Below are 24,805 nucleotides of genomic sequence, written 5' to 3'. Positions count from 1 at the left end.
CCTGAACTGTAAGTGCTGACACGGAGGGCCCACTTAGATTGCTGGAGGGAATTGGCGACTATCCCAATATCCAGCAACAGTATCGTTTTTAAGAAGCCTCACCTTGGGCCTGATTTATTAAAGCTCTCCAAAGCTGAGGAGGATACACATTCATCAGTGAAGCTGGGCGATCCGACAAACCTGGATTGGATCTGATCCAGGATTCCAAACATTCGCTAGCAAATAGCAAATGACTTTCAAAAAATCCATCCCAGGTTTGCTGGATAACCCACGTTCACTGATGAAAGTATCTTCTCCAGACAGAAAGAAGAATTTCCCCACTGATCAGACTGCAACATCATAACTTTGTAGTAAGGCTGGAGTACATACTGATCCCGTCTGTGATCATACGTTTTTGAAGTAGCCAAGAACTGAAAGGCATCAAAATTTACATTATTGTGTCATCTCTGAGCCAGTTTTTTTAATCCAGGATGAAGATACCAAGCCTGGATAATGCCTACATAAAGAGGTTACTGTCCTTCTGAGATGGAATCAATACAAGTAGGTGCTAGACTTCTATAGTTAGGTGATAGCATACCCAATGCTAGGCCCACTAAGTCCAAAATGATGTTGCTTCAAATACTTGTGAAATGTTTGGAAAACACAAAATATACACAACATTTTATTCTGATATATACACCCTTGAATATACCAGCTATGTCATGTGAAGGCCTATTTGACCTAACATACAAAATATTGATTGTTATAATGTCAATGATTTAAGCAGACAATTGCCATCAGATTGTAATATACAAAATGCAGCCTGCTTTAGTAGCACCCAAAAATATCCAATCCACATCCCACATCTCAGCAGTATGCTAGCATCCAAGTTTTGGTGGAAGGGCACCGGCACAGAGTAGAATGGAGAGGCATTCCGAAACCTTCAGCAGATATAGACATAGAAAAAAGTTGCAAGCTTCAGCCTGCAAAACTGTAATTTCTAGCAAATGATTGCTGTCAATGTGGTCATGAAGTAGCAGAATTTCACAAATACTAAAAGATGTCTTGTTCTTTTACTGAAGAATAAAAAGAGATCACAAAAAAAAATGCTTTGGTTACCTATACAGGATATTCCTATGTATGCCATGGAAGGGGGAAGACGTGAAAATGGAACCTTTGGAAACCCAGGAATCTTTTTTTTTACATAAAACCAGTTATCAGCCCCATTTCCAGAGATTTGGATATGAACCCTTTAGAGAAATCAGCAGTGGATCCTTTTAGGTGTCCTTAATAACTTCTCAGACAAGCTTTTTTTGTCTCGGAAACTCCCTTCTGCTGTACTCACAGATATATTCAGACCAATAACTGCAGCCTTTGCTAAATTAAGGAAAGATTTGAGCCCAGATGTTGTTGATTATTTAAGCAGTATTTACTTTAGGGGAAGATTTTTGTATGACTGTCCTTATCTTTGATGCAACTTCCTATTCCTGTTTAGCACAGCCTAAAACTGCAAGATGGTCATTTTTCCTACGAATGTTTAAAAAGAAACCCAGCAGTCTCACTTTAGTAATGAATCTGACCTGTAAACTTTTGGAGGCTATTTGAAAATTAGTCTTAGCAAAATGAATGTCTTGCTTTCACAATGCTCCAGAGACGATCAGATATTGGAATGTATCTGTAATGATATCTTTAATGTATATTTTATTATATTTGCTCAAAGCTAAACTCCTTGCACAGTTCTGCAGACTCCTCCCCAGCACTAATGTCCCTGGCTAAATCATTTCATTATTCAGGCTTTTTATTGATGGAGGCTCAACATTGTATGTGGTATGGGTAATACCTATATAAATGCAGCCTGCCTATATATGCCTATTCCTCCAGACTGTCACTCACTCATCAAGGAATTTTGGATATTTGCTTACTCCATAGAACAAACTTAATGATTGCATCAGTGCTGAGGGCTCTTGAGAGGAGTACAGAGCGGGGTGCTGTGATGTTTTCAGCAAGCTATGTACACCACCCAGGCCAATGAACAGTGCTGTGGCCTTTACTATGCATTGCACAGAGAAGCCCAGAGATTCACTGATGACAACTTTGGGTCTACAAAGGTATGTAATGGAAAATATACGTTTTTATAAAACATTATACTAGCATAGTGAAGGGAAGGAGAGAAGAACAAGGGGAGGCAAAATATATTAGAACTAAACACTAGCTTTAAAACCTTTAGCTGTAATATCATTGTGTTCACTTGTGCATACTCACCTCTGTATTTAATAAATGTGTTTTATTTTATGTTACATGCCTGTCCCTCCTGCAATAGAAACCTGCCTGCTCCCTATTTTCCATTGTGGAACTATAGTTCCCCTTTAAAGATGATAAATTCTCACCTAAAGAATTGTGGCACGGACACTGTCCTCTTCAGTGTTGGAACATACAAAAGTGTTGGGGCAAAGCAAGATTTTTTTTTCATGCCTACTTTTCACTTTCATTGTTAAGCACAAACTATTCCTGATTTTACCAGTTTCACTTTCACTTCTTGTATAAGCAGACATTCCTGCGTGTTATTTTTTTTCACATTTAAATATTAACTAGACTGTAGGTAGGTTTATCTACAATACTTCAGAGATGGTGCAAAATTCACAGGACATAACCAGAAGACGAGCAGCCACTGCACCTACAGAGGACAACACCTTCCATGCACCTGTCACCTCTATTTTACCTAAATATAATCTTTTCTTATGCAAAAAGAAGAGATTTTAAAAGATGAGATGTAAAACATAAAACATGAAACTAAACAAGGTAAAACTGTTACAAATTTTAGTATATAGGTATCTAATACGTTTTAGTAAAAATCCCTGGTTTGACTTTTCTGCCTTAACTTTGTTTAGTTGCAGAGGAACCTGATATAAACATGGGTCTATACATAAAGTGTCTGCACTATATCTCCTAAACAAAGATTACCTACTCATCAGTACAAATAAAAAAGTTTCTTTTTATGGATGTGTTATAAATACAGACTGATACATGGATGAAGAGGTCTGACCTGATACCTCAGCATTTCCTTTGTCTGTTTTTACAATATTTACTACCGAAAAAAACAACCACAGACTCCTATGACATTTCCCAGCACAGTTGTACATTTTGTAACCAATTGTTCTTTCTTCATGAACACCTAGTTCTACTTTAAGAAGTTGCAATGAGAGTTTTATTACTGACAGGAACAGGCAATGTCCCTTTAGAAGTAAAACATACTCATCTGTCTGTTCGCTTGCCTAGCGGTCAAAATTGTTTGACTACACATGCAGTGACTACCTGGCACATCCCGGCTTCCTCTATGGCTGTTGGGACTGAATGAAATCCTCCACGCTTGCATGGGAGTTACGTCATCCCAGCCCGGACAATCACAATGGCCGAAGATCTAAACAAGGTGGAGAATGAAGAAGATGGTGTACTTCTCTCCAGAACCATCTACCCTGATGCAAGCAGTGGGCTGGCTATTTAGAGAACGTATACAAATAAACTGCCTTGATGGGTGGATGTCAGTCCAAAGAAGTGGGCCTTTCTAGCCAGTCTGCATCCAGCATGCAGGCAATCTTTGGGAATGCCCACATATCATGGTGAACCTCCATATGTGAAAGAACTGAAACACAATGAATGAAAAGAACAGTGACAGTTCAGTAGGATGGATGTTGGATCCAGTTTAGTTGCTGAATGTCCTTCAGTCAGGAAATAAGATGAGCTCTATGGTACTTGCTCCAGCTTCAGATGTACACTGTGAGAAGCCAACAGCGTACAGTGCAATTGAAATAAAATGTTAGTACAGGAGAGAAACCTGTAAAACTGTGCACTACTGATTTTTTAATGAAAAAAAAACAGGGCCACTTTTAAATGGCTTCCATTTCTGTTCAAGCATTGTCTCCTGGCAGACTGCACAAAAATAATGCAAGCACTGGTCATAGAGGTAGTGGGGATTAAAGGAAATACAGCCATCCACTCCAGAACCCTACTGCATGCTATGGTAATATAAAAGACATGGGGGTGTCAGAGGATGCATTGATCTAAGAACGGCCACATATGAGTCAATTTTCTGGTAACACTGAGCAGTCTGACCATTTTATAGAATCGACCATCCTTTATTTGTGAATTTGAGCAACCAAAAATGATCAACACGGAACGTAGAATCAAAGGAACCTAGATAGATTAGGTTGTAAAATTTCTGCTGATTGTACAAGTATCCGATGGTTTGTTAAGGGTTCTCAATGAATTTCTGTTTAGTTGAATTCATTAAAGGACAGAATATTGGATGAATATATATAAAAACATGCAGTTAGGTTATTTGGCTTCCCTCTAAAAATTGACTGTAGACTGTATTAAAGACATATGACTGAGGTAGGGACATTAGATTGTGAGCCTTTTTGAGGGACAGCTAGTGAAAGGACTATGGACTTTGCATAGCGCAGCGTATTATGTTGGCGCTATATAAATACTGTGTAATAATAATAAAAATATATAGTGAATGATTTACATTTCTATTAGATCCTAAGAATATCTGCTATAAGAACTGCCTGTGCATTCATGTAAATTTGGGTAATAGTACTATCACCTGATTTTCATATTGACAGTAGACATTTATATCGAACAAGTGGATTGAAATATAATTGATCACATTAGATTTGGTTAATGTATGGCATGCTTTACTCAAAGGGAGACTCCTCACACAGTGGCCACAGACAATCGCCTGCTACAATGCATAGACAGCCAATAGGTAAAACTGCAAGTGATTTCATATACAAAAGATAGGAAAGAAATGGAAATATAACTTTACTGGAGAAGCTGCAGACTAGACATTTTATTACTGTGAGCATAGAAAAAGATGTGGAGCTTTTAGAAGCCGTGCCAAAGCTACAGACGCCATAATACATATACACTGAGAAAAAAAAACTGCACAATCTATGTTTAGTTTAGAAGAAACTCTTAACCATGACCTCATTCACTGTAATGATTTCAAGGAATGCAAGATGCTGAGCAAATGTTATCAAGCAAAGTTACAATCAAGGGCATTCCACAAGACTGGAACAGCGTGAACAGCATCTAGGTAGTACAATGGGATTATTAATTGCTAAAAGCACTCATTTTCAGTCTTCGGCTCTCTGTTCAAAAGGTTTATAAAGGTTTGTGCATTCACTCAGACTTACATAAACATATGTCACCCTTACCTTTTAAAAAGTCATCATTCTATTGTTCTCTTGCTTGGGAAAGACTTCAGTTGATGATAAATAGTCCTGTAATATTAACCTGAAAAAGAAAGGAAAACAATTTATTAGCGGAGGGTACTTTCATGGCAGAAAAGTTACAGCTTGTAGCAAGTTTCAGTTTTCAGGTGCCTGAGTTGCATAATGTGTGGAGATTATTGACTTCTATGTGTCTGTGATTATTTAGCAAAGACTCGATCTTTACCATATTCACCAAGTGATAAGTGAACAAAAACATATCTAACCTATTGTTGTAAGACCTGCGTTCACCATGGCACAGACTGACTCTGCTCCACCCACATTTACTCCGATGACCTCTGGACTTTAAACATGTTACTGTTATTCTGCAAACATCATCTGAGTGTTTCTCACCATCAGTTTATGCACGGTTATTCTGTGATACATCTAACACAGGCAGATAGTTTCATATATTGATGGTATACCTGGAAGTACTCACCAGCTACAAACAGAAACAAACATTTCAAATAATAAATGGAAAACTGTTTTGTTCAGAAATTCAGGGAGCTATAAAATGTATCTGATTTCCTAAACCAGACATAGCATGTGTCAATGTAAGAGTTTACCTTCCGAAAAGATAAAAATACCTTTTTGGTGGGGCTTCCCCAGCTGTGCAATTGGAAATTCTCTTTTATTTGCCCTAATTTTTCTCTCCTACTTCTCTGAGGACAGTTCTTACATCCTCTTATTTACAATGCTTCAAGCCATGGCTGTAAGCACCGACATCACGCCCTATAATGCAAGGTGAGTAGTCCCATTGTGAGGACACAGGGGGCCGACCACGGCCTGCAACATGGTATGGAAGCAAGGGGTCAGGTAAGTAAAGTGCTTCTTTTACCCCCAGACCTAAACTAATATTACTCCTTAGAGGGTGTCAGGGTGGCCAGCTGAAGAGGAGCAACAGTACCACCAGAAGAGATTATTAATAATATTATTATTATTATTATTATTATTATTAATAATAATAAACAGGATTTATATTATAAATTATATTATATAGCGCCAACATTTATAAAGCGCTGTACATTGAATAGGGGTTGCAAATGACAGACTAGTAGAGACAGTGATACAGGAGGAGAGGTGTATGCCTGTCAGGAACATGGGGTGGGAAGAGCTGTGCAGCTAATAGTTATTGCATGGGGTGACACAAAGAGAGATATAGGAAGGAAATATGTTAGGACTCTTTGACACACTTGGTGTGTAACCACACAAATGGCAGTGGCAAGCTTCACTATTGGTAACTGGATTTGTACAGACACAGCTGCAGCCATGGCACAAGTCTTCAGCAACAGACACACTGGTAAAAATGACTTGTCATTTTTAGGAATTGTGCCCCAATCTGCCAAAATCCTTGGCTGACATCCCTTTAGAAACTGGCACTTCTAGGAGTAATATTCTCCTGGTCACCCCCCTTTGTTCAGTGGTTCCTTTTGTGTCATTGTGAGTTCCTGAAGACATTCACTTTTAGAGTGATTAAAGCACAACCCAACAGAAAAAAAATGGTGAAGGTTGGGGGACATAGTTATATAGGCAGTGACTGCTCTCGTTATTGTCTAGTTTAGAAAATTCTAGTTGCCTGGATATAACACTAATGTGCCCATCTTCCTTCACTTCTCCACCTCTCTGATCAGCCACTGGGAACAAATAAATACTCATGACTTCCAGGTATAAAGGGGGAATCTCTTAAGATTGTAAGCTCTTCAGATCACTGTCTGTATCTGTCTGTCATCTGCAACCCCTATTTAATGTACAGCGCTGCGTAATATGTTGGCGCTATCACACAAGGCAAGAGGAAATCATCATCTTTCAGCAATTTCATGTAATCAACTTGGAACAAGCATGGAAAACAGCCGTCATGGCTTGTATCAGATCATTGATGCCAGAGTAACCTCCAAAAAACACGGCATATATATTAAGGAAAGAATAGAAATCCCCATGGCACATTAACAATATCAATATGTGATAGTATCAGTTATCATTATGTAGGATTGGAAAAACAGAACTAGATAGATGAATAAGAAACTGCTGTAACCATTATATCAGCACACATGTATGAATCCAGAGAACTCCCCCTTTCTGCAAACATTCATTACATTCCATTGGACTTGATACAAGCAGATGACGTGTTTCTTGAGGACAGAGAGGGTATATTATACAGCCCATAGAAATCTCTGTGGCTCATAGCACCATACCCAAACAAATCCAATAATACACACAAGACAATTGTTACCACATGATGACCAATAAATGTACATAATATACATTACCAGCATGCTTTGCAAATAGATTTCATTGTAACAATTTTTTTTTGAGGGGATATAAACTTCTGAACCTGAACAAGTCACATAACTAAGCTCTTCTGCTCTTCTAGTCTCACATGTGGATAGCAGTGAGTCCTGATCGGTTGTTCATCAATCCACCACATTGAGTTGATGAACATATTTGGAGGACTGCTGTACTATTGTCAAATTTTCACCTGAGACAAGCACTACCCTTTGTCTCAGGTGACAATCATTTCAGGTGTGTATGTAATTTTGCATCTTGTTAACTTCAACCAAGGTGATAGGACACACACATAGCTTTTTCTGGGTAGTACCAACAAATTGTATCCTTCCCATGCAAGTCACCAGTAAGAGAAAAGATTATACTCCATTTCCAACAATAGTGTACGCCATTTGTTTTTTCTTAAACCATTTCTTTGAAACACAACACAATCAGTTTCCATCCTTCCCACATTGCTGATCCTAATCCCATCCATCCTCCGCTAACCATGACTGCCTAACCTGCTTTGTTCACCATCTCTGGTGCTTATCATGTGATTTCCCTCTCTGCAATGTACATTTATTGTTTACACAATCCTTACAGTGCACACTATGAGCTTGTCACAGTGTGCATTAGAAACTTTAGCACATTAGATAAAACCTACCTACTTCCTGGTGTGAGGACACCTAGCATCATCTGTCATTTCCTCCTAATTGTCCCATTTTGTTAAATAATGTGTTATTTTCATCATAAAGCTTCAGCGTCATGTAGGAGGTACCTAGGGTGGTCTGCATGTATATACAAGCCTGCTTAGGGATGATCGCTACTCCAGACCCCCTCCCACCCAGATATTATTCCAAATCTCCTCCAGAACCTCCCCACTGCTCAGATCAGGATTGAGGGCTCTTCAGTTCATACAGCTCCCTGCCAGCACTGGGAAGCATGGAGGCCGGTTGATGGCATGGCTTTGTGTAAAATAAGAAAAGTCAGATTTGTGGGACAGTTTATTTTGTATTCCTGACCCCGAGACAGATTGCTAAAATCTGTGACAGATTCACCACTGCAGTTCAGTTTTTATCTAAAACACATCAGCAGCCCCTGGCAATGGGGGCAATTTATTCCTCAAGTTGCAATCTCCTTGTACCTCTGCTCCTGTTTGGTACATTGCTGTGACATAAAACTGTTGTAGGTTGTGTTTTGGAGAACATGTGACAAAACCACAGCAAAGTGATGAATAAAAACATCTGACCTGTAGCAGCACATCAGCAGCATTCCCCAAATCTGGTACTCAGGTCCCATGTAATGTGATGCAGCTTACAATATAGCTGACTGCAGGCACCGAAGGGTGAATAATAACTGGCCAAAATACACAGCTCATGGGTATCCACCTTGATAATAACACTCTGACATAACTAACAGAATGAACATTTCTCAGCAAGAGAATATAAACAAGAGGAAAATGTGAGTTTGCAGAGCAGTGGAAATAGAAGAACGCCTACTTGCTCTCTCCAGATAGATCTCTTTCAGCCTTCGGGGCGGTGGTGCAATGGCTGAGAACTGGCAGGTCACAATTAAGACAGCCAATCTCAGGATGACATGTCTATTTACAATTAGGATGCTGCCTGTACAGGGACCTCTCCCACAGTCACATGATCCCCCATTGAACGGGACTGTGTATTCCCAGCAACTGCCTGGAAAGCTGGAGTCATTTTTCCAGGGAAATCCCAGACTAAGAGGAAAGAGCCCCAAGCAAGCGAGTCATGTGAAACATTGGAGAGAATGCAAACCTCCGCACAATGAGATCTGAGCCAACCATTACAAGAACTTCATCAGCACAACATCCAACAACAAACTATCTTAACATAGAAACTACAAAGTACTTTCAGAGAACATAGAGAACACAGATATTAATGCAGCATCTGCTTTTTTTTCCATTTTTCATTTTTTATTGCTTCTCAACTAGGGTTCCTTGAACAATTTGAGCCTCCCAGGTCATTTTATCTGTATCTATCGGTAACATTCTTCCCACTGGCCAGCAATGTAAGGGGCATTATTCCCACTGACCACCACACTAAAATACTGTTATCTGTAGATATAGTAAATATAGCCCGGGTTCCCTGGGATCTGAAAGTTATTTCAAGGGTTCCCGCATATTAAAAAGGTCTAGAAAGTCTGCTTTATTGTGTTAAATATAAGTAATTACAAAATGGTCACTAGAGGGCGATCTCTGTGACATTCTCCTAAAGTTTAAGAGGAAAAGAAACCCCCAAACATCCATGGAGTCCCTCTGGGGAAACGGGAATACAAAATAGCGGCATTCGTGGATGACCTATTATTTTACATAACATCCCAGGCATTTCCCTACCAAATTTATTGTCAGAACGCCAACAGTATGGTAAGCTGTCCAATTTTTAAATTAATTACCAAAAATCAGAGACTCTAAATGTCACCCTACTCTGCAAAACTTTAAAGGAATCCTTCCCGTTTCACTGGGCCTCTGAAACTATTAAATATCTAAGGATTTAGATACTCACTGACCTCTCCAAATTATATGCCCCAAACTTCCTCCCCCTCCTGGGAGAATTCAAACGCGAGTTAGATCATTGGGATAAAAAACGACTGACCTGGTTTGGCCGATGCAACGCAATAAAGATAGCGCTATTACCTAAATTATAATACGTAATGCAAGCGCTACCAATCAAGGTTCCCTTACTTTACTTCTGAAATTTACTACAATTGATGGAAGACATCACAGCCTTAATGAGAGGCACGGAGGATGCGACCAGTCAAAGATGGTTTTACAGGTCTATGTTTATCGAATCTGAAGATTACTTGCAGGCCCTCGCTTCTGATCCATGAACACAATGCCAGTCACATGCACACATAAAGCACGGAAGAGGAAAACCTTTTAACTCCTTGGTACTGTTGTTCCTTTTCTATTGTATTTTTTTTATATTCCTGGTTGTTAACTTACTATTGTTGTGTGTTATTCGGACCTCACGTTGTTTTCATCCAATAAAACTTCAAATAAAACCCTTCCCTTTCTCTACTTCTCTATACAAAATTGAAAATCCCCCCAAAAAATCTGCCTTCTCAATCACCCTACACTTTTTTCTGTCAGACCATTTTTTTACATAGATACTTTTTTCTGATAACAGAGGACCTATACATTAAAAAACAAACAAAATGTATTACCATCAATAAATAAACTGTAATGGATAGCCCCAAATGGTTCCTCATACTCATACATGTGTTGAAGAAAACTGTTATATGTTGTCCAATGGTCATTACTGCATACGTTTGTCTGGGCATGGGGGGGGGCTTTTCTAATTTTTAACATCCCCCATCCCAAACCCCATTTGGGGAAATGGGAGGTCTAATAAACCCCAATGTCTCTGCAGCACTCAGCACAAGCAGAATTCCCTGATCTCCTGCTTACCTGGCTCTCTTGGTAAACATTCACTTCCATAATAGTCAATGCAAGGAATCATGTGACATCTAGTTTTCCTATAGAAATGAAGCTGCTTCTGCAGTGGCTCTGCTGCCCTCTAGTGTTCCAATAGAAATTGTAACACCCACCAGCAGCCTCTACACCAGTGTTTTTCCACCTTTTTAACATAGGGAATTACTGTCAGGTCCTCAGTGACCCCCGGCTATAATTACTATATACCATAATTAACTGATCTACACAGATCAAATGTGTTAATATATACATCATAACTATACAAATAGTAAATATGTATATATATCATGTGATTGTACCCGTTTTGCTCTATTAATTCCTAATATGTGGACTGTCACATGAGATGAGAAAACTGCCCCAAAAGGAACACAGATAGCAATAAGAAAAACAACATTCTTCCCTTACTCTACCAAACACAGAATAAATCATTTTATTTAATTTTAGGTGACAAGAGCTCCACAAACTGTCCAGTAATCGTTCACATCTCCAACAAATCTCTCATTTGTATGATACGTGATATTATTATTATTATGTGTGATGAGATGGTCTTGGTGTTCCATGAAATCCTTCTGAAATGTCAGTTCATTGTATGGGGTCGCCTTAGTTTTTAGATACACACACAGAAGGCTACATACTCACGTGCAATAATTGTCATTGGAAAGGATCTTTTACAATCCTTTCCAACCACAACAGTCAATGCATGAATGAGCGCTGTAAATACAGCATCGTTCTGCTCTATGAAGAGGAAAAATGACAGAGCAGCACCCCACCGTGCTCTCTCCCCTTTACTTATATTACGATCGTTCTTCGTCCATGTATCTGCCAGAATGGTCGTTCGGACAATGGATGACGAGCGCCCTACACACGCAAGTCACTCGTCCGATATCAGCCCCGAGGCGATTATCGGACGAGAACCATTGCATGTGTGTACCTAGCCTTTGTCCCTGCTGTACTAAAAAAGAATTTTAATAGATTCCTGTAGGAGAAACTAAAGCAATGATTTACAGATTTGCTTCCCCAGCAGGACAGTTACATGGTAGAATCTGTCCCAGTGACGTGTGGTCCATTCACACAGGTAAGTTTGTCACAATATTCACGTGTTGTGTTAGGTGGCCCTTTCATTTTGAATGGTGCACACGTGTGCATTGTGGTGAACTTATAACAAGTGCTTCCCCAGTGTGTTGCAGTGAAATATAAAATTACTGACTCTGCAATGTTTGTATTGAATGAGAAGGCAGGTAAAAGGTACAAAGTGATAATATTGGATCATGGAGCACATTTGGGCCTTCCCACCCATTACTGATCAGAAAATTGATCTGGTAGGTTGGTTGAAAGCAAAATTAGCAGCAGATCTGCTCGTGTACCATCCATAAATTGTTAGTGTTGCCATATGGGCTACTGTGACCTCTCTTGATTCTCTGTTCCCCTTTCTGTATGCCAAGAGGAGCCCACCGCCAATAGGACCGCCAATAGGAAGCATGCATGCAGGCAGCAACACCTGAAGAAGGGCCCCGCCTCTTGTAGAGGTAGAAGTAGAGGGTCCCAGGAGATTGGGAACATATATATTTCCAATTATGATATGCATTAAGTCTAAATCTTTAATCATTTTACCGGTACTTTCATCACAAGGGCTGCAGCAAGCAAAGTATTTGTATGATCACTGTACCCATTCCAGTGGCAGCATGGCTTCTTATCATAGGACTGAATATCCAACATCAGGCAGAAAGAAAGCCGTGTATAACTAAGATAGATAGATAGATAGATAGATAGATATTTGTCCCTTTTCCAGCTTTCCATAAAATGTGCATTCTCATTTAAATGTATCATTCATCAACTACATAAGTGAGAGACTGGGGAACTACAAGTCCCAGCCTGATCTGCCCACCTCTCAGCAGGGTACCTTTAGTATTCATTAGCTTACCATAGTGTTTATCGTTATAAAAAAAAAATCGCAACTTCCCATACCGGGAGTCGAACCCGGGCCGCCTGGGTGAAAACCAGGAATCCTAACCGCTAGACCATATGGGAGAGCTGTGAGAAGACGGCCAGCACGGCGTTATCACCCTCACCCCGCATCACGTGACACGGCTTGTGACAGCAACATCTTCCCAATGACCCCCCCCCCCGTGTCAGAGACTCCCCGGTAATACCCCGGTACTATGCGGACTGACAATGTCTCTGAAGAAGCAGGGCGAGCTTAGCATGGCGTCTTCTCCAATACATACTTATGTAGTGACAGAGAAAGTTGTTCTTGTGAAGTAGAGGTCTCGGGGAGCCCTGATATACAGCCCGGCCTAAGCAGTGACCTGGGCGGGTGGTGTACGGGAGATGTCACTCACCTATGCGCCGTCCCCGGGCTCCGCTTCTTCGCTGCCCGCGATCACCAATACAGCGCAGCTCCTCAGATAAGTTTCTCGCACGGCTCCCCTGACAAGTTTATTTCCCCACCCACCACCAGGGGGAGTGGGAGGAGGCTTCGCGCACTGTGATTTGAGCCTCGCGGGTCGCCGTACCCTGACGTAGAATGGCTGCTCTCAGCTTCCGTACTATTCCCAGGCGCTGATCACACCGGCTCTGTGCTGGGTCTGATGTCTCGGTGATTGGAGGTAAGTGCTGGGTCACGTGATGAGCACCCCACAGAGCTGTGTGAGGGGCCCCGGTGTGAGCAAGGGATTGTGGATGTGACATGAAAGCACTGAGCCTCATATTCCTATCATTACATTATTGTTATTGCAGATATGGGACAAGTGCTGCACATTTATCATCTTTACCATCACTCATGGGGATTTTCTGCTGTGCGGTGACCCCAGGGTGCCTTGTGTACATAGGGGGCCCAGCAATACAGTCACCAGGCTCATGTTTTGGGGGGGCAGCTTGTCTGTCATTGTGATTGGCTGCAGCACATGGAAATGCATGAATTAATGCAACCACGTGATATTATTGTCCTGTGACACGCCTTGAGAACTGCAGCAGGCACTCCATGTGTGATGTGTGGGGTGCAGGTAAGGGGGCCGACCTAAGGCTACACCTGCAATTCATGTTTCCAACAAACAGAGACGGATGAATGCAGAAATGAGCACGGTACACACACAGTGCCCCGCTGTGCTCTCCTCCCCTGACTTGAACAGCGCTCCATCATGATTGGTTCTTCATAGATCCGTCATGAGTGACAGCGGGCGACTGCTGAACACAGGTCAGATTCTCACCTGAGATAAGCCTGACCATTCGTATCAGGCGAGAATCATCTCATGTGCCTAGGGCAGCACGTAGCAACACAATTTGGTATTTACAATTTAGCACAAAGCTGCAGTGGTAATCTCTCTCCCCCCCCCATGTAATCTCCCCCTCCCCCCCCACCTAGAGGTAATATCCGCCGCACACACACACACGTAATCTCCCCATAAGATTTGCTGGGCATTGGTGGAGGGTTGATGGTCCACAATGCATCCATGTGATGGTTTATTTTTCAACAAAAAATTAAAGCCCTTCTGGCCTATCCGGTTTTACAGTAAAAAATAATAATGTAATGTCAGTGTCACAAGTTTGTAAGGGTGCCAGGGGTAGAGTTATGGTTTATTAGATGGCAATACCCATCTGCTGGATTATCAATTTGCTGGGGCTTCAATTCCACTTTAACCTTTTCTTGGTGCAAATACTCGGTTGGTTATTTAGGGCATGGTTGAGCCAGATATTGTGTAGTATAGTGTGTTTAAATCCAAACACTTTTCACTTATTTGCTCCCCTTTGTCTGTTTTATAATATCTGTTTAATAAGTCTAAAATTATACCTCTCATTCTAAAGCTTGAGATCTGTGTGTTTTGTAGACGCTTCCTGTTATCTCATGGAAGCAGGTTAGCCCTACTAGCTCTTATCGTGGGACTACAGATTAGTAATTTATATGCTATATTATAGACTGGGGGTGGGTCAGGGTAGTTTAGTACAAACATTTGGGAGGGTATACAACACTCCACAAAAGTGCTGTGTACAGGCAGCTGATCACAGGATTTAGAGAGCTTTTCAGGTACATCAACAGGTATTTTTCTGGTAATGAAGGGTCTTTAAAGGGATACAACCTGGGGAATGTACATGTATTGTAGGGATTGTCTGCATTTTTTTCATCACATGCACTTTAAGGGCAGTTATTGCTATCGGGGTGGCTTAATAATCAGTTAGGGCAGAAAATCTGTCCTGAAGGCGGTTGCTGCCTGCTAATAGGCCAGTGGTAGGTCCCATTCCAAGTACATTCTGTTCATGTAGAAGCTCATCCAAATCAATGTTAAGGGGTCACTTCGTTTGACCTAGAGGAGTTGGATTTTGCATGTTTCCAATGACCAGATAATGTGCGTGGTCAGTCTAAGGGCTATTTTCGATTTGTTCACTTCTGTGGAATTGCAATTAAAGAAAGTCAAATACACCTTTCAAAATCTGAATGTTCTCAAATTGATCCACAGATCCTAAATGTGGTTACACTTTGATCTCTTTAAGCAGCACACTTATGTTGATTGGTGAATGTGATTGTTCTTACTGTCCAGTTTCACACAGGATTTCGCAGTATATATATTTAACAGGTGTCTCTCTTTATATATTTGTGGTTTCATTCAGGATATTGATGTTTTCTCTAACTGCATGTTTTGTTTTTTTCTGTAGGAAACACATAAAGAAGCCATCATGTAAGTATTTTCCCAGTTCTTTGCCATTTCTTACGTAAATTCAAGATGAATTAAAGGCAACACACAGAATACACCGATGACATCCACATGAAGAAGCTGTTTTTCCTGCTATAGTTTTTGTATTATTTGCCGATCCAGCCCTGAGACTACACAGCACAATTAGAGACAATATTCCATTTTCTCTGTTAGTTGGTTATTGTAGAAATCAGTGATTTTAGTGACCTTTTCCCCTGTCTATTGAACCCAATTTCAATGGAGGGGAGAGGACAAGCAAGCGGCACCTCGTTGTGCTCTCCTCCACCAGCCATTGCACAGCCATCGTCCACAGCAGATTGATGAGTGATGTCTTTAGTCTTATCGCTCACCCTCCCATTATGAAAGTTGCTCTGCAGAAGATTGCATTTTACCCGATGTCAGCTTGTCACAGATGTTTTGTGAGTGTATTTAAAGAGCAAGCATTTTATTATTAATGAACAACTTGATGCAATATTTTGTGTATTCGCTTGGAATTCAGCTTTAAAGAAATAGCCCAGCCAAACATCTTATATGCACAGTCAACATGGTTTACTTGACCTTGCTCTAAAAATATTCAAACATAGAAAAAAAAGTTTGTACCTTCATAAATCTGCCTCGGTCCTCAGCATTCACATGAGCTTATTATTATTAATTAGTAGTTGTTGGCTGCTGTTTAGGCTAAATTCAGAGTTTTTTGTTAAAGAGGTGCCACTAGGGTTAACTGTAATTTGTTACTCTTTAAGAAATCCTAATATTGGAACAAATGGGTCCCCACCTTTTTTTCTAGACAATTTCTTGCAGTGCTGCCACAGATTGCTTTTCAGATGCTACATGCGGCATACAAGAGAGTAATCGCTCCAACCACTCTCAAAAATGATGTCATCCACACATACATATACACACCCCATACTGTGGCCCAGACAATATGTGGGAATTCTTGTCCAGGTGCTAGGAACTCTGCACAAAATACATTGCTTGATGGAACATATGAACAGTCTTGTGCATCAGAAATCTGCAAACAGCTTTTAGAAATAAGCAATTAGAAGTACATTTAAATAGAGCTGTACAATGCAAGGCTGATAGTAGCGTCTGTGTTTTTTTTTTGTTTTGTTTTTTTCAACTTCAGAGCACATTTACTCTGCAAGGTAACTCCTTACCTTGGCTGCTATTGTATGCCCCTTTTAAATAATGCTTGCTGTGGTGTGGAGCTTGTGGTATCCTGCCGATTTCATTGTACTTAATAGAGCTTAGAGGGCTCCCTGATTAGAAGAGAAGACAACCATATGACTGGGCTTCAACCTCCTCTTCCTCAGGATGCTTTGAAATGTTGTCCACTTGCTTCAGAGCACCTGTAAAGCACAATAATGTAGGGGCCATACAGTGCTTTAGAAATGGAGCCATAGTTGTGTTATGAGTTGATCCTGTCTGTACATATGCTATTTTCTTGCCTCCTTTATCAGAATCACAATGTTGCTGTGACTGCATAATGAAAGCATAGACAGGGTGACATCGGACAGGAGTCTGGTATGTGCACTGTGCTCGTCATCCGTCATTCTTGGATCTGTCATGGCGGATCCATGGACAAAGAATGATCGTAAGGGAAGTGAAGAAGAGAGAGCACAGTGGGCTGCCACTCCATCGTTCTCCCCCCCTCCGTACAGCAGAATGGCGTTGTATATACAGCACTCATTCATGCATTGTGCAGTCTTCTGTTGTTGTAAAGGATCGCGAAAGACAATTATTGCACGTGTATACCCAGCCTTAGACATTAGGTGGGGAAAAAAAATAATAAAGCCTATCTCCATCTAACACATTTTAAGCAGTTTCAGCAAGTGACTTTTTTTTCCTTTTTTTAAAAAAAAAAAAAAAAAGGGTGTTAGTGTAAAAAATTTTGTTTAACTGCCATAACTGCTTCTTTGCTAGACAGTTTGGTCAGTTAAAGGAATAAGAAACAATGGATCTACTGGCAGGATTGATATGTAAGAAAACTGGTACAAGGGAGAAAGAAACAGTTCATGCTAGTTTCAGGCTGCCTCATGTATTATATGCCCATAGTTATTCTCTGACAATGCTTCTTTTGCAGGGCTGACTACTGGAAATCTCAGCCTAAAAAACTCTGCATTCATTGCAACTGCTGGATTGCTGACAATAAGCCGGTATGCATTATTTATTATTTTTAGCATTTAGTTCTATGTAAAGGCTTCAAGGTGAATCCATTTTGATGCCTGTTCTAAGTTACAATTTTATAATAAATATCTCTGTTGTATATTTATGTGTGTTTGGTTGTCCATTGAGGTAATGAGCCCTGTTAATGAAACATTTTGAAAGTAGAAATGGTTGTACTGTCTTCAGAAACTAGTCACATTCTTCTTTGAAAACTGCTCTTTCAAATTGCAAGTGAAATAGAGCAGCCAGAATCTGTTTCCCCGTTGCAGGCAACTCTGGATTTAGACACTTGAGAAACAAGACCCTGAGTTATTTGTTAGGGAAATTACACACTCCTTTGTTTTATTTTTTAATTTATGTCATACGTATATATCTTTTTTTTTTGTTTGTTTTTAGAGTATTGAGTTCCACGAGCGAGGCAAAAACCACAAAGAAAATGTTGCCAAGAAAATCAATGAGGTAAAGGGCTTAGGCCCAGTGGAATGTGTTTTTTTTCTACCAGAAAGCCTTGACGCTTCTGCTACATTTATAGATTTATAATAGGATTACTAATTGAAGTTGGATCATTTTAACTATTTTGAGTGTTGCCACACATCTGAGCACCTTGCTATACCTTTGAGCCCTAATTTAACCATATTCAGGGTTGTGCAGGTCTTGGTTGTGTGTCTAGAGCTGGTTGTTAAAAATTTGATGATGATTCATTTGGACCAGCTTGTTTAAAATGAATGTCAGCTACCACACACACAACAAAATAATACACAGTTGATTCCTCAGTATTAGTTCTTCATATTCAATCAAAATGTAAATTCATTTTTTGATTCTTAATAATTCTCTAAATGATTAAAAACATTTGTTTTTGAGCATGCTTCAAAATTTTATCCAACAAAAATCAAAAGGGAGGTCTTAAAACATTTTTCAGTTAAAATTGGGGACAGCGTTCCAACACGTTATCGATCAGAATCATTATCAATAAGAATCAGCTTCTGGAAAGCACAGTGGCTCAGAGGTTAGCACTCTGGCCTTTGCAGTGCTAGGTCTCAGGTTAGAATCCCAACCAGGACATTATCTGCATGGAGTTTGTTTGCTTTGGTTTCCGCCTACATTCCAAAAAAAAAAAACATGCAGTTAGGTCAACTGGTTTCCCCCAAAGTTGACCCTAGAGTTTATTAAAGACATATGACTATGGTAGAGACATTAGATTGGTAGCCCCTTTGAGGGACAGCCAGTGACATGACTATGGTGCTATATAAAGACTGTGTAATAATAATGATACCTAATCATATGAAATAATTGAGAGCACTGCTCGAGTGAACAGGAAACCTGACTTGTGTATTGCCATCTTAATTGGTATTCTAAATACACCTATACAGCTAAACTGTGTTCTTTCAGATCAAAAAAAAAAGTGTGGCTAAAGCCAAGGAAGAGAAACAGATGTTAGATGCTTTTGCTGCAATGGAAGAAGCTGCTTTAAAGGCTTATGAAGAAGATATGAAAAGACTCAGTGGCACAGAACCAGGTACTGTTCATGTAATGATTTCACGGTTTATCCAAAAAAAATGCACCCAGTACTTTACCTACACTAAATAAACAGAATGTACTGCTCCCATGGTGAGAACCGTTCATACAGGGTCCCTAAAGCTTGATTGAATCCTCTTAATTTACTACTGTAATTCGATCAGGCTGCATATGCAATATTATACTTATACAGGCAGCGGAGTTGCCACACTCTGGGTCTGATGTATTAAAGCTCTCCAAGACTGGAAATGATACATTTTCATCAGTAAAGCTGGGTGGTCCAGCAAACCTGGAATGGATCTGGTCCAGGATTGAAAACATTTGCTAACAAATAGTAAATGACTTTTAAGAAATCCATTCTAGGTTTGCTGGATCACCCAGGTTCACTGGTGATAGTGTACATTCTCCAGCCTTGGAGAGCTTTCAAAAATCAGGCCCATAGTGTAGGTATGGTCCACCTTAGTTACTATGAGGAACCCATTCCAAAGCTTTACACAGAAAAAGGCTACAGAAATAGAAATAAAAGGCAGCAGTAGAATAGAAAAAGAATGAAAGACATTGAAAACACTATTTTTGTGTAAACAGCTCACTTTTAAACAGTTAATTTTGCTATTCACAGGTGGAAAAAATGTGTTGATTGTTTAAAAATATATTTTATGCATGTAGTTGTATGTTGAACCCTATTACAACAGATTGATTTTTCAACTTTATTAACCTTCAAGGTAATAACTAACTTTTTTTTCCCCTCTAGCCCCTATTGCTCCTGTAGGTCCAACAATTGAGGAGAGAAGAGCACGCGATCAGCAAAAAAAGAAAGAGATTGAAGATCTAGAAAAACATCATGCTAAAAAGCAGTGGACAAAAGGATTCTCTCCAGAAGGATACCCATACTACTACAATTTACTGACTGGAGGTACTGTATATTTTGCTATATGCATCTACCAGTGTGCAGTTTACAGTGATTTTTTTTTTTTTTTTTTTTTTTTTTTTTTTTTTTTTTTTTTATGCTAGAGACTCAGTGGGAGAAGCCAGATGGATTCCAGGATAGTGAGGATAAGTCTGAAAAGGTGAGCTATGGTACATTTTTATATATATACACAATATAAAAAAGGTGGTAAAACCACATGCATGCAAATGTCATGTAAAGACCCCAAAATTTATTACAGTCCAGTACAGTGGTCACCAACCTTTGCAACCTCACGGACCACTAAATTCACTGAACTCACACTGCGCATGCGCAGGGAGCCGTATGTCACTGAAGAAGGAAAAAGCTTTCCCCCAGAGTGACGCCATGAAGCCAGAACCCACCCACTCTCCCATCGCAGGCTCAGACCTGCTTGTTAAGTTTCTGGGGAGGGACAGTAGCGCAGGGATTTGGACACAACAAAAGTGGTGTTTAGCAAGCAGGTCTCCCTGCGATGGGAGAGTGGGCGGGTTGTGTCATTACAGTAGACAAAGCCACGGACCCCCGGTGGGCGACCGCTGGTCTAGTACACAATTTAGGCATGATTGGTCAGTGAGGCAAGACAGAGTTGGACAAGCCCCTGTTTCATAGTAAAGAGTCATAATTGAAATGCTGATGGTATTTTTAAAACCATAAGATCAGTATGGAGTCACCTAAAAAATTGTATTATACAATGATTTCAGCACAGTAATCTTTGTGTTAGCAGACCAGCATCAAAAGGAATTTATTAGATGAGAATTTGTTTTTTCTTTACCCTGTTAACAAAAAATAGATATAACAGTTTAGCCAGCACACAAAATATTGTCATCTGCTGTACCACACGCAATGAAGAGTGGATGTGCAAGTTAAAAGATCATGAGCTACTTTCAAGGTTTAGCATATAAATATTCAGATACTACTTAGTATAGCCAACTCTTTAAATATACTGCTAGAAAATAGTTTACACATACCAATAGATTAAACTTTAAGACAAAAATGAACCCCGCCCTCTCACAACTAACTATTGATTTGTTTTCTCACCTTTTTAAATGTTTTTTGAGAAGGAAGACCTTGTCTCCTAAATATGATGCTAGGGCCAGTGATGGCACCATTTTTCAGATGAGAGGGCTGTTAATCTATCGCCTAAAAATGCCATTGCATTGGCTGGTCCCCTTGTGAAGAATTCACTGCGTCAGCTTTCTCTTTTGGATCCTAAGCGATCCCTAGCACTGGACAGAGAACAAAGTGTTCATGTCACATTCTTTGGACATCTAAAGAAGGAACCTGTCTGTTGTAAACAAAAGAAGAAAGAATACTTGAGAGGTCATGTAATAATGGCTTTAGGTGAGTAAAAAGAGCATTTAGATTGATTTAGAGAGAGGAGATTTACCATTTGCCAATTGGCTTTAAAGTGGGACTAAAAAAAAAAAAAAAATTGTGAGCAGGCAAGTTTTTTGTGCAGAGGGGACAGGCAATTTAAATGGAAGCGAGGACAGGTGAGTGTATATAAAAAAAACATTTGATTAGACAGGTATGCTTATTTTCTTGCAAAGGGGACACCACCTTTCCCTTCTGCGATGAAGGACCCTCCTCACAATTTTTTAAAATTCGTTTTTTATTTTAACTTTAACTAGTTCTGCCTCATTGCCAATAGTCATATGAATCCTGCCAATATCAATTAAAGCTTTTCTGTGTGTGTTTATTCCCCCCCTCTACAGCAAGGTGCCCGATCTGTCTGGGTTGAAGGTGTATCTGAAGAGGGTTATACGTACTACTACAATTCTGAAACAGGAGGTATGCACGTCTACAAATTATCACAGCCTATCCATTTCACTGACTGCAGTAAATAACAGTTTTTTTTTCTTCAGAATCCAGGTGGGAAAAACCAGAGGGCTTTGATTCTGCTCTTCCATCTACAGAAGATCAAGGAAGTTCCCCAGACACACAAGACACCCCTGTGGAAGCAGAGGCTGAGAATGTGGAGTTAAAAACTGAGTCAACTTCTGATGAGTCTAACCCAGCAGATGCCACACCAACATCTTCAGCAGCAAAAACTCCTAAAATTAATTTCCGGGTGAGAATCTGTTTTCTGGGAAATTAAAGTAGGACAAAGCACACTAGAAGGGTTGCATGACTTTATGGATTTACATTGGTGGAATGTTTTTCCACAAGAAGTTATTTCTATTTTTACACAAATTTAGGGTAAGGTGATGACACTATTTGTTTCATCTTTATTAAAGTGCACCTTAGCTAATATATTTTAACTAGAGAACTAACATGCAGCCTAAACATGCCAGAAGGCAAGAATGTCCTAGGGCAAATCTCTGGGATGAAACTTTTGTTAGTTTTGGATAATTCACTTATTCTCTGTTACATTTTTAGCACAGGAAAACATAAAGGAAATCTAGTAAGACACAGATGTAAAAAATCACCTAATAGGGGGTTTAAACCTTGTCTGCTCTATTTTAAAATACATTTCTTTGTTGACTTGCTTATGATGCAAAAGAAAGATACCTAAATATTACCTATTGTATTCCTATTTCTATGAACATAATCACAAATATTAACACTTGCCTTGTAATTACCATTTGTGTTCTACAGATAAAAAAGGATGAAACAAAAGATGATGCACCTGAATCTGAAAGTGAAGAGAAAGAAGATGAGAGAGAAGTTAAGCAGGAGACTGAAGAAAAGGATCCACCTCCGAAGCTTCCTAGTCACAGGCCAAAACAGGCTAATCCATATGGGGCATGGGAAGAAATTAAACAGGAGGAAGACCCATAGTAAGTAGAGAGGAACCAATGTTCCTCTCAGTGTTTTGTATGTTTACTATAGTTCTAACCAAAAACCCCAAAAGGTTATAAATCCGTGGTAGAAAGGCATAGTATTGTGATCACAACTACAGTGGGTGTAAAGAAAATTGAACACTTTTGTATATATCTACAGGTAGTCCCCAGGTTACATATGAGATGGGGACTGTAGGTTTGTTCTTAAGTTGAATTTGTTTGTTAGTCAGAACAGGTACATTATTTTAGAAAATGCAATTAGGACAGATGTTTGGCTCAACGTATTATTGGGCAGTGTGGTGTCAGTTACAGTGTAAAACCCTCACTGTGAGTTAATCACAAACAAAGCAAGAAAAAAAAAAAAAAAAAAAAACCAGAGCCTAGACATTCATTACTTTCTAGCGCAAACTGTGCTTTGATATGCAAAGCGAAACAAACGCAGAGTTTGTCTTGGTCATTAAAGGAGTTGCAGAAGAGATCACCCACAACCTCAGCTGTGTTTAGCAACAGATTTCTTCTGCAAGTCATGCAAACTGCCCTTCCCCCTCCCCCTTGAAGCCTCCATGCTGCACAGGAGCGAGCAGGAAAGCCCCTCTTGTATCTAGGAGTCGTCTGTCCGTTGTTGGATGTTCTTAACCCAGGGACTACATGCACTGAGCTCTGTTTCAGCGTGATATCAGTAATGTGGGAGCAACAAAGTTTTTTTTTTTTTTTTTTTTTTTTTTTTTTAGTTATTGCTTTAAATAATACAGTCAGTGTTTCAGACATTCCATTCCCCATATTCCTAGTAAACCTTTTTCCTTTTTTCCATCTAATTCTGGAATATTTTTCATGCAGTGAGAATGTGGATTTAGAACTTCCAAATGTTGAATATGATGATCCACAAGCCTCAATACCTGATATCCCAGAGGAGCCCAAAGTGAAGTTCAAGGAAAAAACCATCACATCTCTCGGGGACACAGTGGCAGGGGCCTCAGTTTTCAAGAAAAGAAAACTAGAAAATGTAAAATCTCGTAACATACGACAGAGACTGAATGATCAGTAAAGGACTTTGATGTGAAAATTTTTGTTTTTAACTGTATGATTGTAAGCATAAAAATTTCAGTTGTGTGTCTGCTTTGTATGATTAAATGCTTTTCAGTTTTCTTTTTTTATAAGCTTATCATTTCTAAAATCACCCAAAAAAAGTAATTATTCTGAAGTCAATGTTTATATATTTGCATACATTGTGAGCGTAACATTAAGATTGACAAGGTCACAACTTGGGAAAAATAGTGACTTATTTTATTATGTATTCATGCTGAACCTTCAGCATTACCACTCAGAAATAATTGATATTCATTTTCAAGACTAAACAGGAACCACAAAATGTAAACACCTCTAATCACCCCCACCCACTATTAAACCTTTCATTACTTATCTTGGAATGATCAAAGTCTCTTCTACATTGACCTCTTTTAGATTTTTATACCTTGCATTGGCTACCCACTTTGACTTTACCTTTTACTTGTAAGTTGAGTCATACAATGCTATGGACAGTTGTATATATTGCATTCTTGCTATCTTCAATTGCAACACCTTGCTGTTTTTAACTGAGATTTTATACATATATTTGTAGCAGGTAACTAAAACATTGTATATATACTTTGGTTAGGAAAATAATAATTTGTCAACATACAAATGATAATTTCTTAATATACTTATCACATGATCAGGATTTTATTAACAAGGCTCCA

At 39.5% G+C, this 24,805-nt stretch overlaps 2 protein-coding genes and 1 non-coding gene across 9 annotated transcripts in view; 1 reads left to right on the top strand and 2 right to left on the bottom strand.

Moving 5' to 3' along the window:
• The window catches only part of ELF1 (E74 like ETS transcription factor 1), a 77,098-nt gene extending 63,695 nt beyond the window's left edge, over window positions 1-13,403 (bottom strand). Inside the window, exons 1-2 of one of the 4 annotated variants that reach the window (XM_072410376.1) lie at window positions 13,314-13,403; window positions 5,196-5,274 (exon numbers count right to left, since the gene is read on the bottom strand). The gene's annotated coding sequence lies outside the window, so the exon portion shown is untranslated. Of the gene's footprint in view, window positions 1-5,195; window positions 5,275-5,476; window positions 5,495-8,760; window positions 8,780-13,313 lie in introns of those variants that run through there. The other 3 variants (XM_072410426.1, XM_072410387.1, XM_072410386.1) reach the window with 3 other exon arrangements.
• Window positions 12,931-13,002, bottom strand: TRNAE-UUC (transfer RNA glutamic acid (anticodon UUC)). The gene has a single exon. It is a non-coding gene; the product is annotated as a tRNA-Glu (tRNA).
• Window positions 13,404-13,440: 37 nt separating the features above from the next.
• On the top strand, window positions 13,441-24,226 carry WBP4 (WW domain binding protein 4). Of its 4 annotated transcripts, none has more exons than XM_072410431.1 (11): window positions 13,441-13,580; window positions 15,622-15,644; window positions 17,743-17,815; window positions 18,222-18,284; window positions 19,215-19,341; window positions 20,092-20,253; window positions 20,352-20,407; window positions 22,002-22,077; window positions 22,152-22,357; window positions 22,885-23,066; window positions 23,907-24,226. In XM_072410431.1, coding segments are annotated over exons 2-11 (1,155 nt in total). In that variant the 5' UTR covers window positions 13,441-13,580; window positions 15,622-15,642; the 3' UTR covers window positions 24,115-24,226. The 4 variants fall into 4 exon arrangements, with proteins under 4 accessions (XP_072266532.1, XP_072266539.1, XP_072266545.1 ...); XM_072410438.1 differs by lacking the exon at window positions 13,441-13,580 and adding an exon at window positions 14,918-14,995; XM_072410444.1 differs by lacking the exon at window positions 13,441-13,580 and adding an exon at window positions 14,985-15,007.
• The last annotated feature ends 579 nt before the right edge of the window (window positions 24,227-24,805 follow it).

This window comes from Pyxicephalus adspersus, chromosome 1 (assembly GCF_032062135.1).
Source record: "Pyxicephalus adspersus chromosome 1, UCB_Pads_2.0, whole genome shotgun sequence".
In the NCBI taxonomy this organism is placed as follows: Eukaryota; Metazoa; Chordata; class Amphibia; order Anura; family Pyxicephalidae; genus Pyxicephalus; species Pyxicephalus adspersus.
This window is presented reverse-complemented; position numbering and strand designations above follow the sequence as displayed.